At 45.9% G+C, this 27,556-nt stretch overlaps 1 protein-coding gene across 1 annotated transcript; it reads left to right on the top strand.

Moving 5' to 3' along the window:
• Window positions 1-2,856: 2,856 nt before the first annotated feature.
• On the top strand, window positions 2,857-10,736 carry LOC137570519 (adiponectin-like). The gene is made up of 3 exons (XM_068279203.1): window positions 2,857-2,954; window positions 5,443-5,651; window positions 10,134-10,736. The coding sequence occupies exons 2-3, from the start codon at window positions 5,447-5,449 to the stop codon at window positions 10,646-10,648; spliced, it is 720 nt and encodes a 239-aa protein (XP_068135304.1). The 5' UTR covers window positions 2,857-2,954; window positions 5,443-5,446; the 3' UTR covers window positions 10,649-10,736.
• Window positions 10,737-27,556: the final 16,820 nt, after the last annotated feature.

The following is a 27,556-nucleotide window of genomic DNA, read 5'->3' as shown; positions in this document are numbered from 1 at the left end:
ACGCTCGGCCCTGCTGGCGCCGCTTATCTTCCGCTCGATTCCCTGCCATTGTCCCCTTGCGGGGAACGAGCAGGGAATAGGCGGTAGCAAGATCCAACCTGTCGGATCTTATCAATCGAGCCGCATCAGCAGCTCGATTGATAAGTGTCATCGGCACGTGTAGACGTAGCTTAACAGTCAGAAAAATTGATTGCAATTCTTGAATTGAACAGATTGAACAGATATTTAAACAAATGTATGTTCCAGGCCTTGTTACCTGGAAAGAAACTCTTGCTACTACTACTGCTGCAGCTGTTCCTGATAGGGATTAGTGAGAACACCTCTGGCAATCTCGCAAAAATGTAATCAAACTTTGGGTGGTACTGCTAATTTGGGGCAAAGCAGTGGCAACAAGAGGGAAAAAAAAGTTCCAAAAGACCTTGTAGTTTAAAAAAAAAAAAATAGCAGTTAAAGTGACAGCAGGCAAATTGGAAAGCGTACAGAAGGCAGCAGAAACATTACGCCCTGAGATTGAGAAACATTAGCGCTATGTGTCAGCAACACGTCAGTGTCTTCAATAATTGAATAAACGAGCGTAACATATTTTGCAATACCTATGTGGTGCAATCAGTGGTGGAACAATAATATGCAACATGTCAATGTCGGCAATAATTAAAATAAATGGGTGCACAATTTTTGCAACATCTTTATGTTGCAAGCAGTGGTGGTGCAATGGCTTGCAACACCTAAAGGTGCCCATGCTTTACTCGACTTGGCGGCCGATTGAGCATCCGATTTTAATAGTTATTATCAAATCGGATGCAAATGGCTGCCACCATAAGCAGGCCTGATCGACGATTCAACTTATTTTGGCCCTGTACTGGGGCTACCTATACTGGGGGTGGCAATCTCTGGCTACCTATACTGGAGGGTGGCACTCTCTGGCTACCTTTACTGGAGGGTGGCACTCTCTGGCTATCTATACTGGAGGGTGGCACTCTCTGGCTATCTATACTGGGGGGGTGTCACTCTCTGGCTACCTATACTGGAGGGTGGCACTCTCTGGCTACCTATACTGGAGGGTGGCACTCTCTGGCTATCTATACTGGAGGGTGGCACTCTCTGGCTATCTATACTGGAGGGTGGCACTCTCTGGCTATCTATACTGGAGGGTGGCACTCTCTGGCTATCTATACTGGAGGGTGGCACTCTGGATACCTATACTGGAGGGTGGCACTCTCTGGCTATCTATACTGGGGGGGGGGTGGCACTCTCTGGCTACCTATACTGGAGGGTGGCACTTCTTGACTTCCTATACTGGAGGGTGGCACTCTTTGGCTACCTATACTGGAGGGTGGCACACTCTGGCTATCTATACTGGGGGGGGGGGGGGTGGCACTCTCTGGCTACCTATTCTGGAGGGTGCCACTCCTTGACTTCCTATACTGGAGGGTGGCACTCTCTGGCTACCTACACTGGGGGGTGGCACTCTCTGACTACCTATACTGGAGCGTGGCACTCTCTGGCTACCTACACTGGGGGGTGGCACTCTCTGGCTACCTATACTGGAGGGTGGCACTCTCTGGCTACCTATACTGGAGCTTGGCACTCTCTGGCTACCTATACTGGGGGGGTGGCGCTCTCTGGCTACCTATGCTGGAGAGTGGCACTCTCTGGCTATCTATACTGGGGGATGGCACTCTCTGACTACCTATACTGGGGGGTGGCACTCTCTGGCTACCTGTACTGGAGGGTGGCACTCTCTGGCTATCTATACTGGGGGGTGGCACTCTCTGACTACCTATACTGGGGGGTGGCACTCTCTTGCTACCTATACTGGAGGGTGGCACTCTCTGAATACCTATATGGGGGGTGGCACTCTCTATCTATACTAGGGGGTGGCACTCTCTGTCTACCTATACTGGGGGTTGTCCTTCTCTGGCTACCTATACTGGGGGGTGGCACTCTCTGGCTACCTATATTGGGGGGTGGCACCCTCAGGCTGTTTGTGGCTTCCCCTACTTTTCTGAATTTGAACCCCAGTCACCCAATGACCAACTGTGCCAGGTTTGAGGCTTGTGCCAATAACAGTGCAAGAATGGCAGCAATTAAATATTCCCCTTGAATCTCAATAGGTGATTTTGATTGGCTTTTGTAGCTCCACCCACTTTTCTGAATATTAATTCCAGCCACCCAGTGACCAACTGTGCAAAGTTTGAGAACCCTGCCATTGTTGCAGTTTGCATTTTCCCAGTGACATCTGTATTTGTCTCCGCCTACTTTTTGGTTATAGGGAGAAAAAGTATCCTATACAGTGGCGTAGCTAAGGAGCTGTGGGCCCCAATGCAAGTTTTATGTTGGGGCCCCCCAAACATTCTATAAATAACAATTGATACGGCGCACCAAATCCTGCCAATGGCAACTACAGTGTCAGAGGTGCAAGAAGGGGATGGGGACAGCTAGTTAATGATTACCACTATTCACAGTATCTATAGAAGTGATTATTATGAGCACAGGACCAATAGAGAGCTAATACTGCAGTTGAGGAAGGGCCCTTCGGGGCCCCTCTGGCCCAAGGGCCCCGATGCGGTCGCAACCTCTGCAACCCCCATTGCTACAGCCCTGATCCTATATGTTATTCCAGGTAATGTGCTATGTGTGCCAAATTTCATTCAAATCCGTTCAGCCATTGTTGCGTGATTGAGTAACAAACATCCCAACTTTCTTATTTATAATATTAGATATATATTTTATACAAATTGTATAATTTTCCTTGATAGTGTGTGCACGCTCCGGTTTCTCGTTCTGGTCCTAGTAGTGAGAAGGAATTTGTGATCTAGCTTCTGACCTTTCCATAATCTCCCTCCACAGTAACGCAGGGAATTCACTCTAACTGACAGTAACACATGTCCTGTATGTCGCAGCTGGAGGTCCATCAGACAAGGCGTCCAACACTGAACACTATTACCGCTCGGGTAAGACTTCTATATATCTGTAGAAATAAAACACATTTAGAGACTGAAGCAAACGTCGGAATACAATTCCATGAAAAGATTGCAATAGAGTTAGCAAATGTGAGGAAGGAAAAAAGAAAGGTGGATTCTATAATCTATGTATGTGTGATCAGACTTTTCATTATAGTACTATGCAGCTGCATAGCAAAAGGTGATGCAGAGTCTGCAACTGCACCAGGGCCAATAGGCCAAGGGGGCCCTCCTTCCAACACTGTCTTACAGTAGGTCTTCATTAGTGCTTTGCTGGTAATGATCAGCCCTCTATGTCCTTTAAATACTAGTGATCATTAAAGCAGACCTGAACTCAGAACTTCCTCTCTGCTAAATAGAGAAGCAACAGCATAATAACCTTTGAAGAAAATATTTTTTTTATTATAGCTTACAGAACTCCTGCAATAAATCTGCAGTGTGTCTACTTCCTGCTTGCATGCAAGCATACAAAGAGTTAATATCCTGTGTTTACATATTAGCTGTGTCTGCAGAGGACTGCCAAATTCCTATGCGGACAAAGCTGAAAGATAGGATTACACTTGTGATTACTTACAGATAAGGGGGATTTAGATAGGCTCTTCTCTATAAAAACACACAGGGCGCATTTCTCTCTGTTTTCCTTGTGTCCTGCGCAAGAGTTCAGGTCCACTTTAATAAATAAAAAGAGGGACATCGAGAGCCCAGTATAGTGTAGTATGTACTGGTAAATGAAGGTGTGTGGAAAGAGTATGTGCACTATACTCACAAGTCAGGGTTACCGCATTGGCAACCACTGTAAAGGCAGGTGGGGAGAGTAGACCTGAGATTAGACCTGTCCCCACTCAAGATTAATAAGTCACTATCTGTAGATCAAGGAAAAGGGGGTAACACTCCTACACTAAGGGTGGATATGTATAACGTAGTATGGATACAAAGGCGCCAGACAGATAAAAAGATCTAAAACGTTTAAAAATGAGGAGCTAGTGGTGGACTTACCTCCTCCGGGCAGATACAGGAAAATGCAGATCAATTTTCAGCAAAACAATTTATTCACAAACTCCAGTAAAATACAAAGCGTTTCGCGGGAGTGATCCGCTTCCTCAGGCAATAAGCTGGAGCATATACTAAAACAGGACTGGTACAAGCGCTTGGCATAGTACCAGACCTGTTTTTGTATATGCTCCATCTTATTGCCTGAGGAAGCGAGTCATTCCCGCAAAACGCTTTGTATTACTGGAGTATGTAAATAAATTGATTTGCTGAAAATTGATCTGCATTTTCCTGTATCTGCCTAGAGGAGGTAAGTTCACCACTACCTCCTCATTCTTAAACGTTTTAGATCTTTTTATCCTTCTGGCGTCTCAGTAGCCACACTACGTTACACTCTAATAAATAGTTCCCCTTTCTTTGCATACACCTCTCTGACACTGCAGCTGTCCTGGGCCGGTTTTGGTGCTTCATAGAGTTTTTATGTATAGAGGGCTTTATGGGGCCCAATGTAAAACTGTGCTCGTAGCTCCTTAGCTGCAACACTGATATCCAGCCTATGTTTTACGTTCTGTGGCTTAGTATAAACTGTAACTGTATTAAGTTCTAGTTAAACAGCTCAAGGTTCATACACACAACTTTCCTATGTATCAGCCTAAATTATTACTTTGGATTTTTGTAATGGTTATGGGGTTAAAGAGACTATACAGCTAAATTACACATAAGACAGATCTCCTTCAGTTATACCGACTTGCTATGTCTTTATTATCTTTGAAGACCTTTGAAGACTCACAAGATTCACAAGTAAGTATAATTTTGTTCCCAAAGGGATCCATCTTATGTGTGATTTGGCTGTATAACATCTTAAAGCTGGGTACACACTTGCCTGCAGGCTAGTAAAGCATTCTGTGCCTGAAGGATGGTGAAGGGATGATGTGCTTTGCATGACAGAGGGGGCAGAGCAAGGTAGAGAACAATAGTGTCAGGCTATGTACAGGTGAGATGATGCAGCATGCAGGATCTCTTGCAGACATATAGTGGCTGCTGTCTTAAGTAGTCGGCCTGGCCGAGAATTAATCTAGCAAGTATAGGAAATTTTAGATTCAAAGGTTTCTTGAAAACTTGTGATGCTGGATAGTGCACTGGTTAAGGGCTATGCCTCTGACACAGGAGACCTTGGTCTAAATCTCAGCTCTTCCTGTTCAGTAAGCCAACACCATGTCATGGGCCAACCTCAATGTCTAGTGGTGTCCCTTGTAAAGTTCCCTGGTGTCTAATAGCCCCCCTCCCTCCCCTATACAGCTCCCTGGTGTCTAGGGGTCCCCCTTCCTAACCCCTAGGACAAAAACTTCATAAAGGAGATCTCACTATTGAAGTTTCCAAGAAATGTAAGATGCTAACAGATGAGTCAACCAAACAAAGACCACCTAAGTTGAACATTTCTGGGTTAACCAACTGTTTAAAGTTGTCCGTAAACTCCTTTGTTTTTTAGGACAATGATGATGTTTCTGCACTCTGTTTGCATCTTGCTTCTGTTGGCACCATTGTGCTGCTTGGCAGAAGAAGATGCAACACAGCCGCAGCGGAATCCCTGTGCCAACTGGATGGGTGGAGCTCCTGGATATCCTGGACACAATGGACTCCCAGGAAGGGATGGGAAAGATGGCAAAGAAGGAGATAAAGGAGACAAGGGAGAGCCAGGTCAGTGCAGCGATTGTGCAAGAGCATTTGTTTGATTTTCTCTTTCTCTCTATTAAAGATCATCTGATATACTGTACATCCGGCAGCAACAGGGATTGGCTGATGCCGGATAAGGGTAGTTTCTGGTTGCTTCAGTCAATGTTAAGAATAGGCCCAGCCTAGACTGTACTATACCCCCGTACTGTACACTTACCATAAAGTCTGTATTAATGTTGAAATACAGTAATTAAAAAACAAATTAAGACAAAGGACAGACTTAACTTAATGTAACAAAGATTTATTACTGTATAAATAAGCATAAAATAAGACTCGTGCATCCTGCAAGGCCAGGAGTTGTTTTCTGTGTGTGTGTGTGTGTGTGTGTGTGTGTGTGTGTGTGTGTGTGTGTGTGTGTGTGTGTGTGTGTGTGTGTGAGGGGGGGGGGTTGTGTGTGTAGGTGGGGTGGGCTGTGTGTGTGGGATGTGTGTGTTTGTGTGTGTGTGGGGGGAGGGGGGACTGTTGTGTGTGTGTTGTGTGTTGTGTGTGTGTGTGTGGGGGGGTGTTTGTGTGTGTGTGTGTGGTGTGTGTGTGTGTGGGGGGGGGTGCGTGGGGGTGTGTGTGTGGTGTGTGTGTGTGTGTGTGGGGGGGGGGGGTGCGTGGGGGTGTGGGGGGGGTGTGTGTGTGTGTGTGTAGAGTCGGATCTTCAACCAGGCAACCTAATCAATTGCTTATGGGCCCTCAGGAGGTCAAAAAGGCCCCATAAATATATATTGCCTTCATGTAGTCCTTTAGTAACTCTTTCAGTCTTTAAAAACAAGATCTCTGCAGCAATTCTCTACTACAAAGATAAGAAGTTATACAAGCAGGCACACACAGAGTTACCCCCCTCCCCTTAGCTCAGAGCTGTCAGACAGGGGCTGGGTGCTGGAATGTGATCTCTTCATACAGGAGCAGCTTGCTAGCTTAGCTAGAGAAATGTGATGTGGCAAAAACATCAGTAGTTAAGCCTTTTTTTCATAGCATCATCATTTGCTCAAAAGCCTATGAATTCTGTTCGTAATGTTTACATTTAGTTCCGGTCTTTGCTGAACTTATTAGCCTTAATTGTATCTCCCACATAAGAGGCACATAAAGATTTATTGTCTGTCTCTGTTCTGTTTATGGTCTCTGTTCAACTCTTTCAGTCTTAAAGGGAACCTAAACTGAGAGGGATGTGGATGTTTCCTTTTAAACAATACCAATTGCCTGACTCTCCTGCTGATCAATTTACTGCAGTAGTATCTGGATCTCACACCTGAAACAAGCATGCAGCTAATCCAGTCTGACTTCAGTCAGAGCACCTGATCTGCATGCTTGCTGAGGGGCTGTGGCTAAAAGTATTAGAGACACAGGATCAGCAGGAGAGTCAGGCAACTGGTATTATTTTAATCGGAGAAATCCACATCCTTCTCAGTTTAGGTTCCCGTTAAGATCTCTGCAGCAATGTTCTACTACATAGATAGGAGTCCTGCTTGTGATGTTCACAGTTGGTTCCTGTCATTGCTGAACTTGACCTTCATTTTATCACCCTAGTAGGCCAAAAAATATCTAAAGCTGGCTATGCACACATCCATTTTGAACACTGATTGAATCTTCCAGTAATCTATTGCTCATACATATCCAATCGATTAGCTTTTAAGCAATATTGTGCTGTTTATCAATCTCTGTGGTATGGGGGCAGGACAGGAGTGGTGGGGGATTGATGGTTCATAACTTTGCTCTGCATTGAGCAGTACAGCACTTGCAGTTTGATTGAAGCTTGATAGAGTTCTGCTGAAGCCTATCAAAATTAAACTTGCCATGATAGAGGTCGATCACTATCCAATTGAATTCTAATGGAATAATGATCAATCGGCTAGACATCTTGAGGCATTATTGACCTGTGTATGACTAGTGAGAATGAGGGAGCGACACTGACAAATTTGGTCTTGCAGTGAATAAACGCCAATTTTGCTTTACGAGATCCTCACAACTCGAATGCCTGGTACACACCATGCAATTTCCCATCAGATAGGTCAAATGCATTATTTCTGACAGATCCGATCGTGATCTGATTCTGATTTCCGATCGTTTTTCTGATCAGTTTTGTATAGAAGTGTTTGGAAAATGATAAGAAAAATGATTGGAAATCCATTCTGACTTTTCAGAAATAATTGATTTAACTCATCTATCTAATGGGGAATTGCATGGTATGTACAAAACATTACAGTCACATTTGCCACGTGGCAGGCTTGGGCAACAATAAAGAAGTACAAGGGGCCATCACATTTTCGGTGTAAACAATCATGAAGTTGATCTTAAATTTGCTTCGCTGTACTCACTTTTGTTGCCAGTGGTTTAGACATTAAAGGACAACTGTAGCGAGAGGTATATGGAGGCTGCCGTATTTATTTTGTTTTAAACAATACCAGGCAGCCCTGCTGATCTATTTGGCTGCAGTAGTGTTTGAATCCCACCAGAAACAAGCATGCAGCTAATGTCAGGTCTGACAATAATGTCATCTGATCTGCTGCATGCTTGTTCAGGGTCTGTGTGGCTAAATATATTAGAGGCAGAGGATCAGCATGATAGCCAGGTAACTGGTATTGCTTAAAATTAAATAAATAGGGCAGCCTCCATATACCTCTCGCTACAGTTGTCCTTTAATGGCTGTGTGTTGATGTTATGCACAGCAAACAACCTTACACTGTTAGAAAAGCTGGACACTGACTGCTTTACATAGTATCACAGCGTCATATCTGCAGTGAAAAAAAGTGAGCGGTGCACTCACTACTGTGAGATGCTGTATGCTGAGGAGACATTCTTTCAACAGTGTGGCGGAGGAAGGGGGGGCTACATTTATTGCTCTGCTTGGGGGGGGGGGGGGTGTAGTACACCCAGTTGACCGGAACTCAGCTGACCAGTAGCGTCAAACAACCAGGTCAACTCCTTAGGCTGTTTGTGGGCTTCTCTGCTGTACTTAAAGTCTGAGTTCCATGGCTCCCCCAAGGTCAATAGACTTTCACTTACAATATTTCAACAAGTATTACAGAGTTAATGGTGTGTATATAAAGTGGGGTATGGTACTGTACTAGCTAGGCCCCTTTTTAATATTGAGTCTCAAGCAACCAGAAAGCACACATATCCAGCATCAGCCAATCCCTGTCAGCACAGAACAACCAAAGTGTGTGTGTGTGTGTGTGTGTGTGTGTGTATATATATATATATATATATATATATATATATATATATATATATATATATATATATATATATACAGTATATATGTTACACACGCACATGAGTATCTTCAAATGGATAATAGGTTCTTGGAAACTATTAAAGCACCTTCATCAACTGTTATGAGAGGCGGCGGCCAAACAAACTTCAAACACGTATCTTCAGGACAGGGCCACACCTCACATCCCTCCCCTGTTAGTACCTGTGAACTTTCCAAACATCTTATATTTAACTTCAGGGCAGTGTCAAGCCTCTCAGAATCACCACGCCATCCTCTACAGAATGACTATAAACATTCACAGCAATGTCCTTACTGTAGCTTTCATTGTTTTCAGGAGCTTTCCAATGCCAGGAGTTCCATTTTGGAAGTGGATGTGTGTACAGTACATGTGCCTCCATTCAGAGAAAGTAAATGCAGACACTGACGTAACAGCACACATCAAAAACAACAGTATTCAGTACATTATTAGCTGAATGGGCAGTGCGTCCACATGCAACGTGAAGCAATGCGCATAGTGAGAACTCACACTTTAGGCCCGTTTCCACTGCTACGATTCCCATTCCATACCCTCTGGAGATAAATTCGGATGTGTTTTTTAAGCCTATTGAAGACAATAGGCTGCATCCCAGTTCCCATGCCGGAAAAAATGGACAACATGCAGGATTAAAATGATCCCAAGTCGGTAAACAACTGTGTAAAAAAATATACTACCTGATCCGGGGGGCCAGCCAGATCAGGTAGTGCTGCTTACCACTTCTCCCTGCCGCTCCTAAGCCAAGCAGTCCTTTAGTGTCACTTTCATGACCCTGACACAGCAGCTCCGCCCTGTGCTCTCATTCCAGAGCACAGAAAGGAGAGCAAGGGGTGGGGGAAAGGCTGTCAATGAGCGGGAAGAGGCTGTCAATAGGCAGGGAGAGGTGAGGAAGGGGCGTTTTTGACGCTGGAGAGGACAACCCTCTCTTGCAAAGAACGCCCCTTTCTTTGGTTAAGTTGCCAACAAGCTCATTTTCTGCAATTTGGGGAGCTGTGCAACAGCAGGGGGGAGGGCTGCAGAGTACAGAGCAGGAAGGACACAGAGGTATGTAATGTACCATATAACATGCCTCTGTGTCTCTATTGCTCTGCCAACTCCGCCTCGGGTACACTTTAAGACAACACAAAAAAGAGTAATGTTCCATCAGACATTACATTCGTGAGTTAGACAGTTACACACCCAGTAATGATTTGAATAACAATATTTTCAGGTGTTTCAGGACAAAAAGGAGAAGTTGGCACCCAAGGACCGCCAGGGCCAGAAGGACCACGAGGATTTCCGGGAGCTCGAGGAGAGATGGGCGAGAGCCCCTTTTCATTACGTTCAGCCTTTAGTATGGGACTGAGTGGCAGAGTCTCCACCCCCAATGTGCCTATCCGTTTCACAAAAGCCTTTTACAATGAACAACGCCATTATGATGACAGTACAGGGAAGTTCCGTTGTCCCATTAAGGGACTTTACTTGTTCACCTATCATCTAACTGTCTACATAAAAGATGTTAAGGTTGGACTATACAAGAATAGCAAGCCCATCATGTTCACTTTTGACCAGTTCCAAACAAACAATGTGGACCAGGCCTCTGGTTCTGTCTTGTTGTCTCTGGAGGTTGGAGATGAAGTATGGCTGCAGGTCTATGGAGAAGATTTTGGTGGCCTCTATGGAGATAATCTCAATGACTCTTCTTTCTCTGGAATTTTGATGTATCCAGATCCAAGCTCCAAGTGACAGCCATCCATGTAAAATGAGATGCTAGAAGATCAACATAAACTGACATAACATATCCCAAAATTAAAAATTGATGTTTCAGAATTCATCAATATTTGGTTGATTTTTTTGTTATAGAAGCCAGGCTCATAATAGTCTTTATTGTCCCACAGAGACCCCCAAAAAATTCAAATCCTCACTGGAGTTTGAAATTTGAAATCTGAAGGTGGGATACAGCCCAATCCAGCAATCATCATTGTTCTAAATGGGCCTTGATTCATGATTAGTAACATGCTGGCACAGCCTAAGTAAACTCCTCTTAGGCACGCTAATATATTAGCACGACTTAATGATACCCCTGGCATGCTATGCGTGCTAGTTGCAACATACTGTACATTCCTTAGCAAGTGCCGATCGGCAAGTGTCGATCCAAGTGATCGGCAAGTGATCTACACCTACCGCTAACGTAGTAGCATTCCTGCTAGTGAAGTATCGCAGCAATTGAAAGGATCGGCTTTTGGTAAGGAACGCACGATACGCTGCCACTAACGCACATAGTATGCTGGGGGCGCTGTCACTCCCATTGCAGGTATTCGCCCAACTGGTGGCATACACCTTTAGAGATCCTCTGAAGCACGCATGTCCCTGAGTGAGCATGAACGCATGCGCAGTATGCAGCCGCCCATGTTCGGAAGCTCGGAAGTGTTTCCGAAGCCTTCAGAGGTCTCATGGAGTTGGCAAATTTCAGCCAGGGGCAGCGCTGGAGCTCTGACACTGAGAGAGTACAGGGAACCATCTATGAGATCCACAGCCTTCCCTCTCCATAGGTGAGTATGTAACTTTTTTTTTTGTTAATTCCGCTTCATATTTGCTTTGAAGTGACCCCGTATTGAAAGGGGAATGGAGACTTAAAGTGGACCTGAGCTCTTGCACAGGACACGAGGAAAACAGAGAAATGCACCCTGTGTGTTTTTCCAGAGAAGAGCCAGTCTAATTCCCCCTCATCTGAAAGTAATCGCAAGTGTAATTTGATCTCTCAGCTGTGTCAGCACAGAAATTCAGCAGTCCTCGGCGGACACAGCTAATATGTAGACACATGATTTTAACCCTTTGTCTTCTTCCATGAAAGCAGGAAGTAGACACACTGCAGATTTATTGCAGGAGTTCTATAAGCTTGTTATTATGCTGTTGCTTATCTTTTAGGCTACTTTCCCACCAAGACGTTGCGTTTTAGGGGACGTTACGGTCGCATAACGTGCCCTTAACATAACGCATGGTGGTGTTGAAGTTGTACGTCAGCTTGAGCTGCATTATGCAGCTCTCAAAGCAGCCACTCCAGGTTTGTGATAGGAAGTCCGGATCTTTTTAAGGATTCGGATCATTTGAATCGGATCATTTTAATCATTTTACTAGGGAAGCAGACTGGGTGAAATGACTAGCAGGACAGGACTTTCCCTGCACTGTACATTCTGTATGTTCCTGTTTCTTCCAGACAGACATCCACTGTGAACCGAATCTTTTATTGTGATGAATTGATCCGGATGATTTGACTCACAAAAAAGATCCGGATCAAATGAACGATTGTTGATGATCCGGACAACACTACAGTCCCACCAGGAGTCTCCACAGTGCAGTGAATATTAATTAGCCATGTGGCTGGCCGTGGAGGAGAAGAGGAGACCTCCTCCTCCAACATTACTGAGCACGTGCAAACAGTCTAACGTGGCTTAGCCCAGTATGTCGTACAGCATGCAGCACTTTGTTTAAACGTGCTGCGTTACTATGTAACACAACGTGTGCACTGTGAACAGCACATTGATTTTACAGTGCTGTGAGTTAGGCTGCATTACTGGCTGCTGTAACATGGGACTTTAACATCCCACTGTGAAACCAGCCTTAGAGCAGAGAGGAAGTTCTGAGTTCAGGTTCGCTTTAAGGCTACGTTCCCACTGAATTCATTGCAATGTGGTTGCGGCATTCATTGTTGGGTGGGTGTTCCACAATGCACTTAGTGTGAGCTTAGCTGGGTTCACACTGGCACGAAAAACTTTCCGCAAAATAATGCTAGCCACACACTGGTCAATTATAGGACGATCGATTGACCTATCAATTCTTTGAATCGATTAAAAAGAAATGAATCGATCGAATATAAATATAATTTTTGCCCATACACTAGGGCCAATTTTTGTTCCATTTTACCACCTTTAATCGATTGGAGGCTATTTTCAATCACAAAATAATCACCCTGATGAATCAGATCGAGTGAAGGTTGATCGAATAAATAAAGCTCTCCATTCTTGTTCCATGAACTGAAATAACCCGACATACTTGATCCATTCATTTTAAAAATTCTATCAAATATTGTCTGATAAGATTCGAATCTACATCAAAATGACAACTTGATTTTTGATTCATTTATCGGTTATAATAATCGATCAAAGTAAAAAAAAAAATCGACTGGTGCATGGCCACCTTAAAGTGTACCTGAGACCAATAGGTATAAAAGTGTTATACATACCTGGGACTTCCTCCAGCTCCCTCCGCACCGTTCGCTCCCTCGCAGTCTTCCTCCGCCTCCTCGTTCTCCCGGTAGAAGGCCCATAAATTTGGCCAGTCTGGGTCAGTCGGGCCGCGCTTGCGCAGTGCATGCCCCGACTGGCCAAGCTAATGCGGCTTCTACAGGGAGAACGAGGAGGCGGCGGAAGATGGTGTGGGAGCGATCGGTGCGGAGGGAGCTGGAGGCTGGCCCAGGTATGTATAAAACTTTTATACCTAATCGTCTCAGATTTCTTTTAAGTGTGTTAAACATGTGGTCACACTAAGAAGTTCACGGAAGGCTCTGAAGGCATTCACATTTCTAAGGCCCATGTCACATGGGAAAATTTTCTGCAGAAACCGGCCCACAAATGCTAAAACTAGTCACTAGATCTAAACACGCCTTTGGTGTGACTGCCACCCAGGGCCGGGCCGAGGCAGAGGCGAGAGAGGCTCCAGCCTCAGGGCGCAGTGTTGGAGGGGGAGCACAATTCACTCAGCTATCATTCCCCTATTGTGTTTGAAGCAGAGAGAAATAAGAAAAGGGGATACATGGCAGTGACTGCAAGCCAGATAACTAGAGATAAGGGTGTTGGTGGGGTTTGGGGGCACTGGGGCGCCTCTTAGTCTAATAGCAATCAGTGTGACGGCTGGGGTGGTAGGGATGGGGGGGCGCAATTTGGTGTCTCAGCCTTGGGTGCTGAAGGGCCTTGTCCCAGCTCTGCTGCCACCTAACCTCACCTACTACCTCTTGTGTAAACTGTACACAGTGTAACACTGCAAATTCAGTTCTACTACACCTCCACCAAATATGCTTACCAACTATCTGGTGGACAATAGACTGTGCGATTGTGTTTATTTCCTTTAATATGCTCCTTTTACTTGCATAACTCTAAACAAAACTTTTAGTGACAGTGTAGACTGTCAATCCTACCTAATAAAGTACAAGTGTCCCTGTGTCCCATGTCTGTGTGTCAGTGCTTTTGCGCTACTGCGCATGTCATGCACTGTCAGCCGTTGGGACAGGACGCAGGCGGGCTGGCCGGCAAGCACCCATCGGCCAGGTGCGCCCGTGCACGTCAACAGACCTAGAGCTCGTATTTAAATGGGCTTAGGCAGAGCTGGGACAAGGTCCTCCAGCACCCAAGGCTGAGACACCAAAGTGCGCCCCTCCATTCCACCCACCCCAGCCGTCACACAGTGATTGCTATTAGACTAAGAGGCGCCACAGGGCCCACAACCTCCCCAACACCTTAATATCTAGTTATCTGGCTTGCAGTCACTGCTATGTATCCCCTTTTCTTATTTATTTCTGCTTAAAACAGAATTAGGAATGACAGCTGAATGAATTGTGCGCCCCCTCCTACACTGCGCCCTGAGGCTGGAGCCTCTCCAGCCTATGCCTCGGCCCGGCCCTGGGCTTAGGTCACTAGTTAAAATATAAAACCCTACAGACTTGTTGCACTTATAAAGGGATTAGATGGCTCACACTAAAGGCTCATACACACATCAGACTATAGTGTCTGTACAGCATTTTTGTGTGCAGCATCTTGCAAAGATTTTTTTCTGATGGGGAGTTCAGCTCCATAGAATAGACTGTGAAGGTATGGCTCTCATACTACATGAAGGGTGGTAAGATTGGTCTGTGATCTTTCATTTTCCAAAGACTATAGTCTGATGTGTGTATGCACCTTTTGCCTCAGTATCTTGTGGGTGAATTATGTTACTATTTCAAGCATAAATAAAAAAAGGGGGCCTGCAGACCTCTTCAAAAATGTCTTTATTCCAACACTTTAGGGATTCTTTAAGCTGCTTCTGCCCACAATGGGTACATCGCTTTGGGACTGCTGCGGCTCATAACTGGAGCCCATGGCTTAACAACCTACTTTTGTCCTTGGTAAAGGGGGAAAAAAACTGGCATGCCAGATCGTTAAAGTACACCTGAACTGAGAGGGATATAGAGATTGACATATTTATTTCCTTGTAAACAATGCAGATTGCCTGGCTGTCCTGCCGAGCCTCTGTTTCTAATACTATTAGCCCTCAGACCCTGATCAAGCATTCAGATCAGGTGTTTCTGACTCAAGTCTGACTGGATTAGCTACATGCATGTTTCAAGTGTGTGATTCAGACACTACTGCAGGCAAAGAGATCAGCAGGACTGCCAGGCAACTGGCATTATTTAAAAGGATTTAAAAGACATTTTATTATTTAAAAGGTGTGCTCACATTATTAATATTTAGTATTTATATAGCGCCGACATCTTACACAGCGCTATACAGAGTATATTGTCTTGTCATCTAACTGTCCCTGAGAGGAGCTCACAATCTAATCCCTACCATAGTTATATGTCTATGTTATGTACCATGTAGTGTAGGTATCATGGTCAAGGGCCAATTTAGTGGGAAGCCAGTTAATTTATCTGTATGTTTTTGGGATGTGGGAGGAAAGCGGAGTACCTGAAGGAAACCCACACAGACACGTGGAGACCATACAAATGCCTTGCAGATGTTGACCTGGCTGGGACTTGAACCAGGGACCCAGCGCTGCAAGGCGAGTGCGCTAACCACTACATCACTGTGCTGCCCCCGCATTGTAATGGATCATGTTATACAAACAAACACACTTTCCATTGTGCGTTTCAGAAAAACGTGTTAAAACCACAAATGATACATAGCAATTATTCATGCTGTGAAAATGTTCACGTGAACAGTGTGCGTAATGTTATGCCTGCATGATAGTGAGGGCGGTATGCAGCGCCCATAGGGGTTGATGCTCTAAAAGCTTCTAAATATACCCACCTGTTTCTTAGCAACATGTAATACGCAAGCACCGCAGATTGTGATAACTACACAACTTGTGGTCATCAAATGGTGTGGGTATTGGTAAACTTGCTATGCGCTGTTTGCATACAGCAGATTTACTGGCTTTTAGTTCCAAACCCAATGTGTGAATTTAGCCTAAACCACAATTTACTGCATTTGTAATTCATGCTCTTTACCACTAGATGGTGCTTTTGCGCTGGCAATTTCATCAGTTTGTCCTAAAAAAACATGAAGGTTGGGAGATATCATTTAGGTTTGCAGCATACACACAACACATACATGCATATATTGTTTTCTCAAGTATAAATTAAATAAAGAAACAACAAAACGAAGCGAAAAGTTTTTGAGTAATAAAGTTTGCTAACCTGTCCAGGTTTAGTGAAAATTTTGATTGGCCAATGACTGGCCAATTTGACCACTTAAATATAATATGAGAGCTTACCTTCACAAACTGTTCATTGTATTCAAAATCTATTGGCCTTTATAGTGCATGGGAGTGGTAAGATTGGTCAATCAAAATTTGATGTGTGTATGCATGCTACAATCTACTGTAAGTACACTGGATCTCTGCAACAGTAGCAGACATGCTTGGGAAACTTAAAGTGACTCCGAGCTCAACAAAAAAATTAAAGTTGTACTCACCTGGGGCTTTCTCCAGCCCAGTGCTGGTCGGGAGGTCCCACGCCGGCGTCCTGGCTCCTCTCCTTCTCCCCGCTCCGGAATGGCTGACAGGCCGCAGCCCGGGCGACACTCTCCCGAGTGTCGGGCTGCTCCTTCCGCATATGACGCGGATTACGTCACACGTCGGCCGCCTCGCGTCATCACGGCGGCCGGCGTGAAAGTACTGCGCATGCGCGCTTTAATCGCGCATGCGCAGTACTTTCACGCCGGCCGCTGTGATGACGCGAGGCGGCCGGCGTGTGACGTAATCCGCGTCATATGCAGAAGGAGCAGCCCGACACTCGGGAGAGTGTCGCCCGGGCTGCGGCCTGTCAGCCATTCCGGAGCGGGGAGAAGGAGAGGAGCCAGGACGCCGGCGTGGGACCTCCCGACCAGCACTGGGCTGGAGAAAGCCCCTGGTGAGTACAACTTTTATTTTTTAGATGAGCTCGGAGTCCCTTTAAAGAGGAACTTCAACTCAATCAGTAGCCGATAGCACCTTTTCCAACGAGATAGTAGCGCCAATCGGTCCGGCTCTTCTTAATCCATAAGCACCTTAAAAACAAAGCATAGCAGAGAGGGGTCCCCTCATGGCGAGTAACACCTCAGTAGTTCACCCTCATGCAAACAAACACTCCAGCATGAGGTAACTTCCACAAAAGGGATATGACCCCCCCCCTCCTTTTTCTCACCAGCTAAATGCTTTGTGCCTTGCGTATCAACAATCCGTATATCAGCATCTAAAAAGGATGTCAACAACTTTCTGTAGCGTAAAACAGTACGAGGAATTTTAGCTGGGGCCATTGGGCTGCCTTATTAAACTGTTTAGAAAGTTGTTGACATCCTTTTTAGATGCTGATATACGGATTGTTGATACGCAAGGCACAAAGCAGGGTGAACTACTGAGGTGTTACTCGCCATGAGGGGACCCCTCTCTGCTATGCTTAGTTTTTAAGGTACTTAAAGTGAACCAGAGACGAAGCACCCTTGTGTATTTTACCATAGAAATCAGTGGGAACATTAGAGAAAACATTTACCATGCTCTCTGTTCCATCCTTACTGCTAAAAGTGTCTGTTATCTAGCTGAGATAAGAATCCCGGACTGAGCATTGATTCTGGCTTTGCTATAATGACTCAGCTATAATGATTCCTGAGCAAAGCCAGCAGGGGGCAGGCTTGGACTTGAAGACAGCAAAGAACACAGTCTCAGCTATAATTATTCTGTAGCAAAGCCAGACCGACTGCTTAGTCGGGATTCTTATCTTAGAGGTGATAACAGGCAAATTAAACAGAGAACAATGTAACAAAGAGCAGATTAGGTGTTTACTGTCATGTTCCCACTGATTTATAAGGTAAAATACATGAGGTTGCTTCATCTCTGGTTCTCTTTAAGGATTTAGAAGAGTCAGATCGATTGGCGCTACTATCTGGTTGGATTTGCTGTGGTAGTTTCTTCTCATTTCATGGTCTGCACTGCAGCCTGAAGTCATTAAAGGACCACTCCCGCGAATCATTTAATTTTCAGCTACCCCACAGTAGATATAACAAGTTTATAACAGCCTTGCTGGGTTTTTTTTTTTTTATTTTGCGATGGCCCTTTAATTTACCACATATCAATGTAATCTGTGGCCGTCAGTCCCTTACAGAACGGTGACGGACTTTTTTAAACTAGCAGTCACAGCAGGGGGAGCCTTTTCAGGTTTTGAGGAAAAAAACAGATGGTATAGCCCTGTTTCTACAACTGCCGAAAACCGTAATGCGGGAGCTCACCTGCTGCCCTTCTTCCCCATAACGTACAGTTACAGCAAGGCCCCCACACTCTAGCTTTCCACAGGATTTGAGGGAGGCAGCTGTCAGCGCAGACTCTGCTGCGCAATGAGCCGCTCTCCCTCGCCATCCGTTTGCCGATTGTCTTTTAATGATGACATGCGGATACTTATGAGCCGGCTCTGTTGTCTTGTCGCCGCGGCTCTGCCCCGATGATGACGTCGGGCTTAATGAGCTGATTTTAAATAAGCCACTCCTCCCCTCCATTCATTTGCCGACACTCAGCTGTTTTGGACTGGCGCGCAAGCGCAGTGTAGTAGGAGCTTGCGCGCCAGTGCAAAACAGCTGAGTGTCGGCAAATGAATGGACGGGAGGAGTGGCGTATAAGGGTATTGAGTGCAGTATCACGGAAAAGCGATACCCCCTTTTACCATGAGAACTCTTTACTTTTCCGCGAATAGATCATCAGGGACGTCTGTACGGCTGATATTGTGGTGAAACCCTTCCCACAGGGCCCTGGCCCTGACAGTTTCCTGTCTATGAACCTTGTTGCATTGTTAGAAATCACATTTGTAGTGTTGTCTTGAACACACTAAAGGATCCAACCTGTTGTCTCTAGGGGGAGTGGAACAGACGGAAAAGAGGGATGACGCCCTGTATGCAATATTCAACAAAGTAAAGAGCACATCCAAAGAAAATCTTTATTGGTTCCATGTAAAAGCTTATAGCCAACGTTTCGGAGCCATGCAGGGCCCCTTTATCAAGGCAATATTTGCTCGGAGGCAGAAATCTGTCTGTTGCTGCAAATCAGCTCATATGGCTGCAAATCAGCTCCTGTTAGGGAGGTGGGAGCCAGACTCCTCTAAGCATTTGCATCCAGCGGTGTGTACTCAGCGATTGTTGCAGGCGGTTGCTGCCTGCTGAGTACACATCGCTGGATGCAAGTGCTTAGAGGAGTCTGACTCCCACCTCCCTAACAGGAGCTGGCTCCGAAATGTTGGCTATAAGCTTTTACATGGAACCAATAAAGATTTTCTTTGGATGTGCCAGCTCCTTACTTTGTTGCATTGTGGGAAATGACGGCATGTCGTCATAGACTTACTTGACTTCCGGTCCCTGCGCATGTTGCCCAACAACACGCTGTTGCCTGTATGTCAAATTTGTGACTTCTGGTGCATTGCACCGCGCAAGGTATGAAATGGCCCATAGACTTACATTGGTGTAGCTCTACCCTGTGGCAAAAGTGTAACGCACTGTGCCAAGAGTGAAAGAGCGAAAGAGGCCTCAATTTCTGATCTTAGGGGATCACATTAGAGCACAATTTTCAGCACAGGCAGCAGTAACACCTGCACTTCCCATCAGAGCCGGGACAAGGTCCCCCAGCACCCAAAGCTGAGACACCAAAGTGCACCCCTCCATCCTTCCCACCCCAGCCGTCACACACTGATAGCTATTAGACTAAGAGGCGCCCCAGGACCCCCAACACCTTACTCTCTAGTTACCTGGCTTGCAGTCACTGCCATGTATCCCCTTTTCTTATTTCTCTCTGTTTCAAACACAATAGGGGAATAATAGCTGAGTGAGTTTTGCGCCTCCCCCCCTACACTGCGCCCTGAGGTTGGAGCCTCTCCTGCCTCTGCCTCGGCCCGGCCCTGTTTCCAATTCTAGCCAAGATGTAAAATATGAGCTAAGAGGAGAGTGAAAGAGCCCAGGATGTGTTATTAGAAAATGATGGTACTGGATCTGGCTGGAACATGACTCAGGTTAGGTGCTCACATAGCAGAAATGCTAGCATTGCGTAAGGCGCTGAGTTTTTGCTGCTAATGGAAGTCTATGGGCCGCAGGAAAAAACACATAAAAAAAACACATATGCGATTTTGAAAACACAGGTTTTATTGCATAATATTCATAGACGCATAAAAAACGCACATAATGAAAGCCAATGGGAACGCAATGGTATGCGTTTTTCATGCGTTTTTATAAGCGTTTTTCACAAAAATATTTTTTTTTATGTATTTCCACTTCCTGTTGTCTTCCTAGTGATTTGCATAAATGTAAATATGAAAAACGCATACAAAACGCATATGCATTTTGTACATGCGAACCGTTAACGCATAAAAATGAACGCACAATGCATCTGCGGTAAAAAAAAATGCAAATGCACCAAAAACGCAGTAAAAATGCACACAACATTAACCTAAACCTTGAGATAAAACGCATCATTTCCCGTTATATTATGTGCACTCAGCCTCACACAGTGTCTCGGATGTCTGGAAGGTCAGCACGCCTCCCCTTCCTTGCAGGATCTTCCACGTTCTGCAGTCAGTGTTTTTGGGAAGCTGAGATGATGGCTCATAAACAAGTGACTGCCTCACAGTGTTACCACTATTCAGCCTCTCACAGTGCAGGTTTCTAAGGAGCACTGGGATCCCAGGCTAGGCTGGAGCAAGCCAAATAGCAAATAACAGCAATCCACATGCCTTGTAATAATCCCTGCAGCATGCCGTGCACACCGGAGCCCTCTAGCAATACATCCAGCCTGGGTTATTTTCAAGTTGTGCACAAATTCTAGCAAAACTGCGTTTTATATAAAAAACAATCCCATTGTCTCACACAGGAGATCCTATCAGCAGTGACAGCTGCCTGAATGTAGAAGATTAGCTGTCTGGTATGAAAACACCTATTAGTGTTGAGCATAAAATGTAAGTGTCGGTTTCCTTTAGATCCAAATGCACCCCGAATCCACAGCGTTTCCCTGCATCTAAAGGAAAACTGCAGTGAGAAGAATATGGAGGCTGCCATATTTATTTATTTTAAACAATACCAGTTCCCTGGCAGCCCTGCTGATCTATTTGGCTTCAGTCGTGTCTGAATCACACTAGAAACAAGCATGCAGCTAATCTTGTCAGATCTGACAATGATGTCACAAACACCTGATCTGCTGCATGCTTGTTCAGGCTCTATGGCTATAAGTATTAGAGGCAGAGGATCAGCAGGACAGCCAGACAACTGGTATTGCTAAAAAGGAAATAGACATGGCAGCCTCCATATACCTCTCACTACAGTTGTCCTTAATTCGCATGGGGAAACGCTGCCTATCCTGTGAATAGCATGCCATCTGAATCCCATGTTAGTGCCACAGCATGCTGCAGTTCAACACAGCACACACCTGAATCCCTATAGCCATGCATGGCACAACTACATGGATTCAGATGCGTAATCTCACACAGAATTGGATTGAAGGAATAATTAAGTCTAAAAAAAAAATTATTTTAAGTTACCTGAGGCTTCTTGCAGTATCCTGGAGTCGCCCTGTGCCCACGACATCCTCCTGATTCCCTCCGGCCAGCAGCGGTGACCCCCGCAAAGCTGGCCCGTCGCCATCTACTGCGCATGCCCGGAGTGCTCTGCACATGCGCAGTACTGATTTATGCATACTTTGCATGCACAAAACACAATCAGGGTGCACACAGCTCAGGGCCACGCATGCAAAGTAGCTGGCGACTGGTGGCGACAGACAAGCTTTGTGGGGGTCAACGCTGCTGGTCGGAAGGAATCATGAGGACATCATGGGGACAAGATGACTCCAGGGGGTTGCAAGATGCCCAAGGTAAGTCAAAATCTTTTTTTTCCAGACTTAAATAATCCTTTATGATGAATTGGGGCACTAGACAAGATAGCAGTTATTGCCCACCGCTGATGGTCTCCTGGCTTTTTTTTAGTAAAATTTGGTGGAGGCTAGCAACCACCGGACCCCTAGACTATTTCAGGCCCTAGGCAACTGCTTAGGCTTGCCTTGAGGATGATCTGGTTCTGCTCACATCATTGCAAGTGCCAGCATGCGTCCTGCAAGACGCACGCCGGCTCAGAGGAAACTGGCCCTAATGAATGTACAATAACTGCTTAGAGAGAAACTAAGTGACAATATTGTCCAAAGCAAGCCAGACTTTTTACAGCTGAGGGTGCCTACTCCAAGCAAACACAGAGATTCAGGTTCTAGAGTATGAATTATTGACTGGTGTATTTATAGTATACTGTGAGCACATTGCTAGATAGGAGAGCATATGTAGTTAGCTGGGAGTGTAGTCAGTGTAGATGGCAGTGTAGTCAGTGTAGATGGCAGTGTAGTTAGTGTAGCTGTGAATGTAGTCAGTGTAGATAGCAGTGTAGTTAGTGTAGCTGTGAGTGTAGTGAGAGTACCTGGAGTGTAGTCAGTGTAGCTGGTAGAGTAGCCGGGAGTGTAGTCAGTGTAGCTGGTAGAGTAGCTGGGAGGGTAGTCAGTGTAGCTAGGAGTGTTTCTTGTGGGAGAGCTGGCAGGCACTCGGGAAGGGCTGTCGTAGACTGGCCAAAAACACCCGGCAAACCATGTGCTCAAAACAAAGGCAAAAGTATATGCAGGCAAACAAAGGAACAAGAAAGGTCTGGCACTATGGTTTATTGAATGCAGCAAAAAACAAGTGGGTGATGTATAGTGCGTTCAACTTGCAACAAGCATGGCTTCAACAGACATCAAGAAAAAACATCACACAGTGTTGGGCTGTACCTGGGTGTAGGAGAGGTGGCAGGTGTGGGCGCCAAGAAGGTGCACGGTCCTTACGACCGTTTCGCTAGGCGGTTGCCGAGCTTCATCTGAGGTGTGCACAAGTGACTGAAACGCCGGTGGAGCTTTAAATGCGCGCTTGTTACACAAGCCACTATGAAAGATAAATCAGAGTTGATTAAAAGAAGTAAACAGAGTAAGTCCACCAACAATTCAGGAGTGTTCTCCTTCGAATTTTCTCCTATGGCCAAACAAATCAAGTGGGCTTTTAGCAAAAACTGGTCACTCCTACTTGAAGATCCAGTTTTGAAGAATAGCCTACCCCCTCAACCATTGATAGCTTTCAAAAGAGCACCTACTATTGGTGACGCTCTAGTTCACAGCGACTTTCGGAAAAATCCACAGTGCACTTGGCTGAGCGAATTTACATCCACTGGTAATCATCGTTGTGGCTTTTGTAAAGCCTGCCCCTTTATGAAAACAGGCTGACTCTTTCAGTTGGGTCCTGTATCATTTAACCTCCTTGGCGGTATGAAAAATACCGCCAGGGGGCAGCGCAGCAGTTTTTTTTTTGATTTTTTTTTTTTAAATCATGTAGCGAGCCCAGGGCCCGCTACATGATAGCCGCTGCTCAGCGGCATCCCCCCAGCCCCGCCGATCGCCTCCGGCGATAGGCGATCAGGAAATCCCGTTCAAAGAACGGGATTTCCTGGAGGGCTTCCCCCGTCGCCATGGCGACGGGGCGGGATGACGTCACCGACGTCGGCGACGTCGGGACGTCATTGGGAGACCCGATCCACCCCTTGGCGCTGCCTGGCACTGATTGGCCAGGCAGCGCAGGGGTCTGGGGGGGGGGGGGGCCGCGCACCGCACCGGATAGCGGCGATCGGGCGCGCGGCGGCGGCGATCGGGGTGCTGGCGCAGCTAGCAAAGTGCTAGCTGCGTCCAGCAAAAAAAAAATTATGAAAATCGGCCCAGTAGGGCCTGAGCGGCACCCTCCGGCGGCTTACCCCGTGTCTCACACGGGGTTACCGCTAAGGAGGTTAACGTACCATTTTTCGCCACATGCAGGACAAGTCATGTGGTCTATGCACTCTGGTGCCCATGCCAACGTTTTTACGTTACTGGTCAAAGAACGCATCATGGAACATGTACGCTTATTGCCTAAGGGCAAAGGTTGCCCAAGGATAGTCGAGCATATGTCGGCCGTCCATCAAAACAATCCCAATCTTTTATCCTTTGCATGCATTGATGTTTGCAACACCCCCCGCAGGGGGGGTGATAGGAAAAAGCTGTTGCTCAGGCAAGAAGCGCATTGGATTTTGCGTACTAACGCTATGGGTGCGTTTGGCCTAAATGATTATGTCGACCTTGCATGCTTCTTGGACCCATAGGTTCCTTCCCTTTATCTCCATTTCCTCCTGGCCGCCTCTTGTTGCCCTGATACTTACAATATAGTTTGCATCATGGTTTTTATTCTATTTAGGTTTTAATTATCCCTATGGGGGTTTTTCTACTCTATTTAATATAACTAATAAAATTTATATATATTCATTCAATCACCATGATGCAACTCGATTCCTCCTAATATGCTTAACACTGTCAGGTGATTGGCATCCGACCTCTCTCTCCAATTGCCCTTAAGGTGTCCCATTCACGTGTTCTTTTCTTTCCTCCTCTATTTTTCCATTTCTTCACGTGCCACTCTGTATACTTTTCACTTCTTGGTCACGTGGGTTCACCTCCCACCATGCCACCATGGCGATCCAGTACTTTGTCTTACTCTCCTTCCTCGCTGCACTTAAGCTAATAAGCCCCAGTGTGTGAAATGTTTCCACACTTTGAGTAACCAATGGAAGTCCCCGCGCCACGTTTTGTTGGCTGTGGCGACAGTTTGGTCCTCTTCCCCATCAGGTCTGTGATTGCTGTGGCTCTTCGTTTGTGCCCAACCACTGTGTTTATGTGGATGTGGCCACTCGGGTTGCCACAGCAACGACCAGCCTGAGGGTTTTACCAACGCAGCCTTTGTTTACATTTTTTGTGGGCGGAATCGTCCAGCCATTGGTCACCGTTTGCAGCGTCATAGATGACGCATGCACGTGACCTCTTTTCTGTAGCTGGACGCTTCCTAGTTTCTTTCTTATTGGCCGCTGGTTGCTGCGTCATGTATGACGCATGCACGCGACCTTTTTTACGTAACTGAACACCTCCCACTCTCTATCTATTGGAGTAGTACACTGGACCAACCATTGACGGTGGGTGGGCCTTCCCAGAGACACAGAAGCGCGTCTTGTAACAAGCGCGCATTTAAAGCCCCACCGGCGTTCCAGTCACTTGTGCACACCTCAGATGAAGCTCGGCAACCGCCTAGCGAAACGGTCGTAAGGACCGTGCACCTTCTTGGCGCCCACACCTGCCACCTCTCCTACACCCAGGTACAGCCCAACACTGTGTGATGTTTTTTCTTGATGTCTGCTCAAGCCATGCTTGTTGCAAGTTGAACGCACTATACATCACCCACTTGTTTTTTGCTGCATTCAATAAACCATAGAGCCAGACCTTTCTTGTTCCTTTGTTTGCCTGCATATACTTTTGCCTTTGTTTTGAGCACATGGTTTGCCGGGTGTTTTTGGCCAGTCTACGACAGCCCTTCCTGAGTGCCTGCCAGCTCTCCCACAAGAATTGTACCAGTTTTTCCTTTTTGGCATTGAGCACCGGATATGTCTATTTCCGAAGAGGATAACCCTATTGAAGATCTAGACATTGCTGACACACTGGCTACGGTACATGGTAATCATGTTACCGCAGGGAGATCTGATCTAACCAGTTTCTTCACTAACACTGGTGGTTCTAGCAGTTCGAATATCTCTGTGGGCGCCAAGGTGCTGGAACAGAATCTGGGGAGGCTATGTGAGAGAGAGGTTGGAGTCTTTTGGACTGTGACTGCTTTAGAGAGGTACAAGGGAGAGCACTTGGTGGCCAGGGGATTTAGGAGATATCAGGAACCGTCCGAGTACAGACAAGATCCCAAGTTTGTGGAAATTTGGAAGCAAGAATTCCTTGAGCACTCAGCTCGTTTACAAGATATAGTGCTCAATAGAAGTAAAGTGGAACTAGAACTTTACACCACTGCAATTTCGGAAAATAAAACAGAGTATAAGAAACTTGTCACTGAAGAACACTTCAAGAAAAGCATTGAAAAAATTGATAAAAAACTAGCATCTGTCCAGGACAATATTAAAGCTCGCAAGCTACATAAGTTTCTCCGAGATAGGGAGGACTATAATTTTGGTAGAATCTTTTCTTGGGTGCAGATCCCTGGTTCTAAACCAAGAGGAACACCACATACTCCTAGAAAGCCAAGGGGATACTGGATCACTGACTCGGAATCGAATGGAGAGGACACCCCGAGACCACACCCTAAACGAAACCCCAAAAAACCAGCCCCTAACCCCATCGAGGTTCCTTTAGGCGGCGCATCAGACGGGGAAGGGGGAGAGGGAAGAGACAAAAAAGTTACCTGGGAGGACAAGCCGAGAAGGAAAGGCAAGAAGAGGAAAGCAGTTTAGCAGCTAAGATGCCATCTAACATCAAAACAAGTCTGATGAACTTAACCACCGTTGAATTACCAGAAGGGGTAGAAAGTCTTCTCAATAAAGGGTTAAACTTTTCCTTGACTCAACAATTTAACTACGCACAATTCAAGGTGGATCTTTACAAAGGAGTAAGGAAATTAAATATCCGACACCACTTTGGAAAAATGAAAAGCGAAGAAACTTCCACATTGATGGGTCCCCAAAAAATGGAACAAACATTCGTAGGCCCCTTAGGGTTTAGCCCCTCGGGATCATGGAATGATAAAGAACTTGGGGAAATTTCAGCACTGAATGAACTTTTAGTTGAGTCAGCCTTGGTTGAAGTACCATCGCATGACACTATTAAGTTTAAACCGTGTAGATCCACTATGCCTTTTCCCACACAAGCAGGTTCCTGCATTGATCTCTTTGAAAAACAAATTGACAGTGAGATCAAGGCATTAGTTTATCCAACTGTGGCATCCAACTTAACCCCTGTTGAAAGTCGAGCCCTTCACTGGTTGAAGAGCCGTCCTGACCTCACCATACGCAAGGCAGACAAGGGGGGCGCTGTCGTCCTCCTCTCTACTGCAAGCTATGAGGCAGAGGCCCTAAGACAGCTCTCCGATGTTTCCACCTATAGACCCCTTAAAAGAGATCCTACTGCAAGCTACCACTCTGCCCTAAAGTCGCTCCTCCGAAGAGGAGTGGAGAGTGGTTTTCTTACACCTGCCCTAGCAAATAACCTCTTACCTTCCTTTCCAGTTAAGCCTGTGTGGTATTGCTTACCTAAGATTCACAAATCTGTGACCGATCCCCCGGGCCGACCCATTGTGTCGGGCCTGGGATCGGTCACGGAAAGACTCTCCAGATACCTGGACCACATCCTTCGACCACTTCTGTCCCACCTCCCATCGCACCTTGGCGACACCATAGATGTCCTTGGTGGCATCGGGTCTTCACCGTGGTGCATGGGGGACCTGCTGGTGACCATAGATGTCACCAGTCTCTACAGCAGGATCCCGCA

The sequence above is a fragment of the Hyperolius riggenbachi genome, chromosome 4, assembly GCF_040937935.1.
Source record: "Hyperolius riggenbachi isolate aHypRig1 chromosome 4, aHypRig1.pri, whole genome shotgun sequence".
Taxonomy (NCBI): Eukaryota; Metazoa; Chordata; class Amphibia; order Anura; family Hyperoliidae; genus Hyperolius; species Hyperolius riggenbachi.
This window is presented reverse-complemented; position numbering and strand designations above follow the sequence as displayed.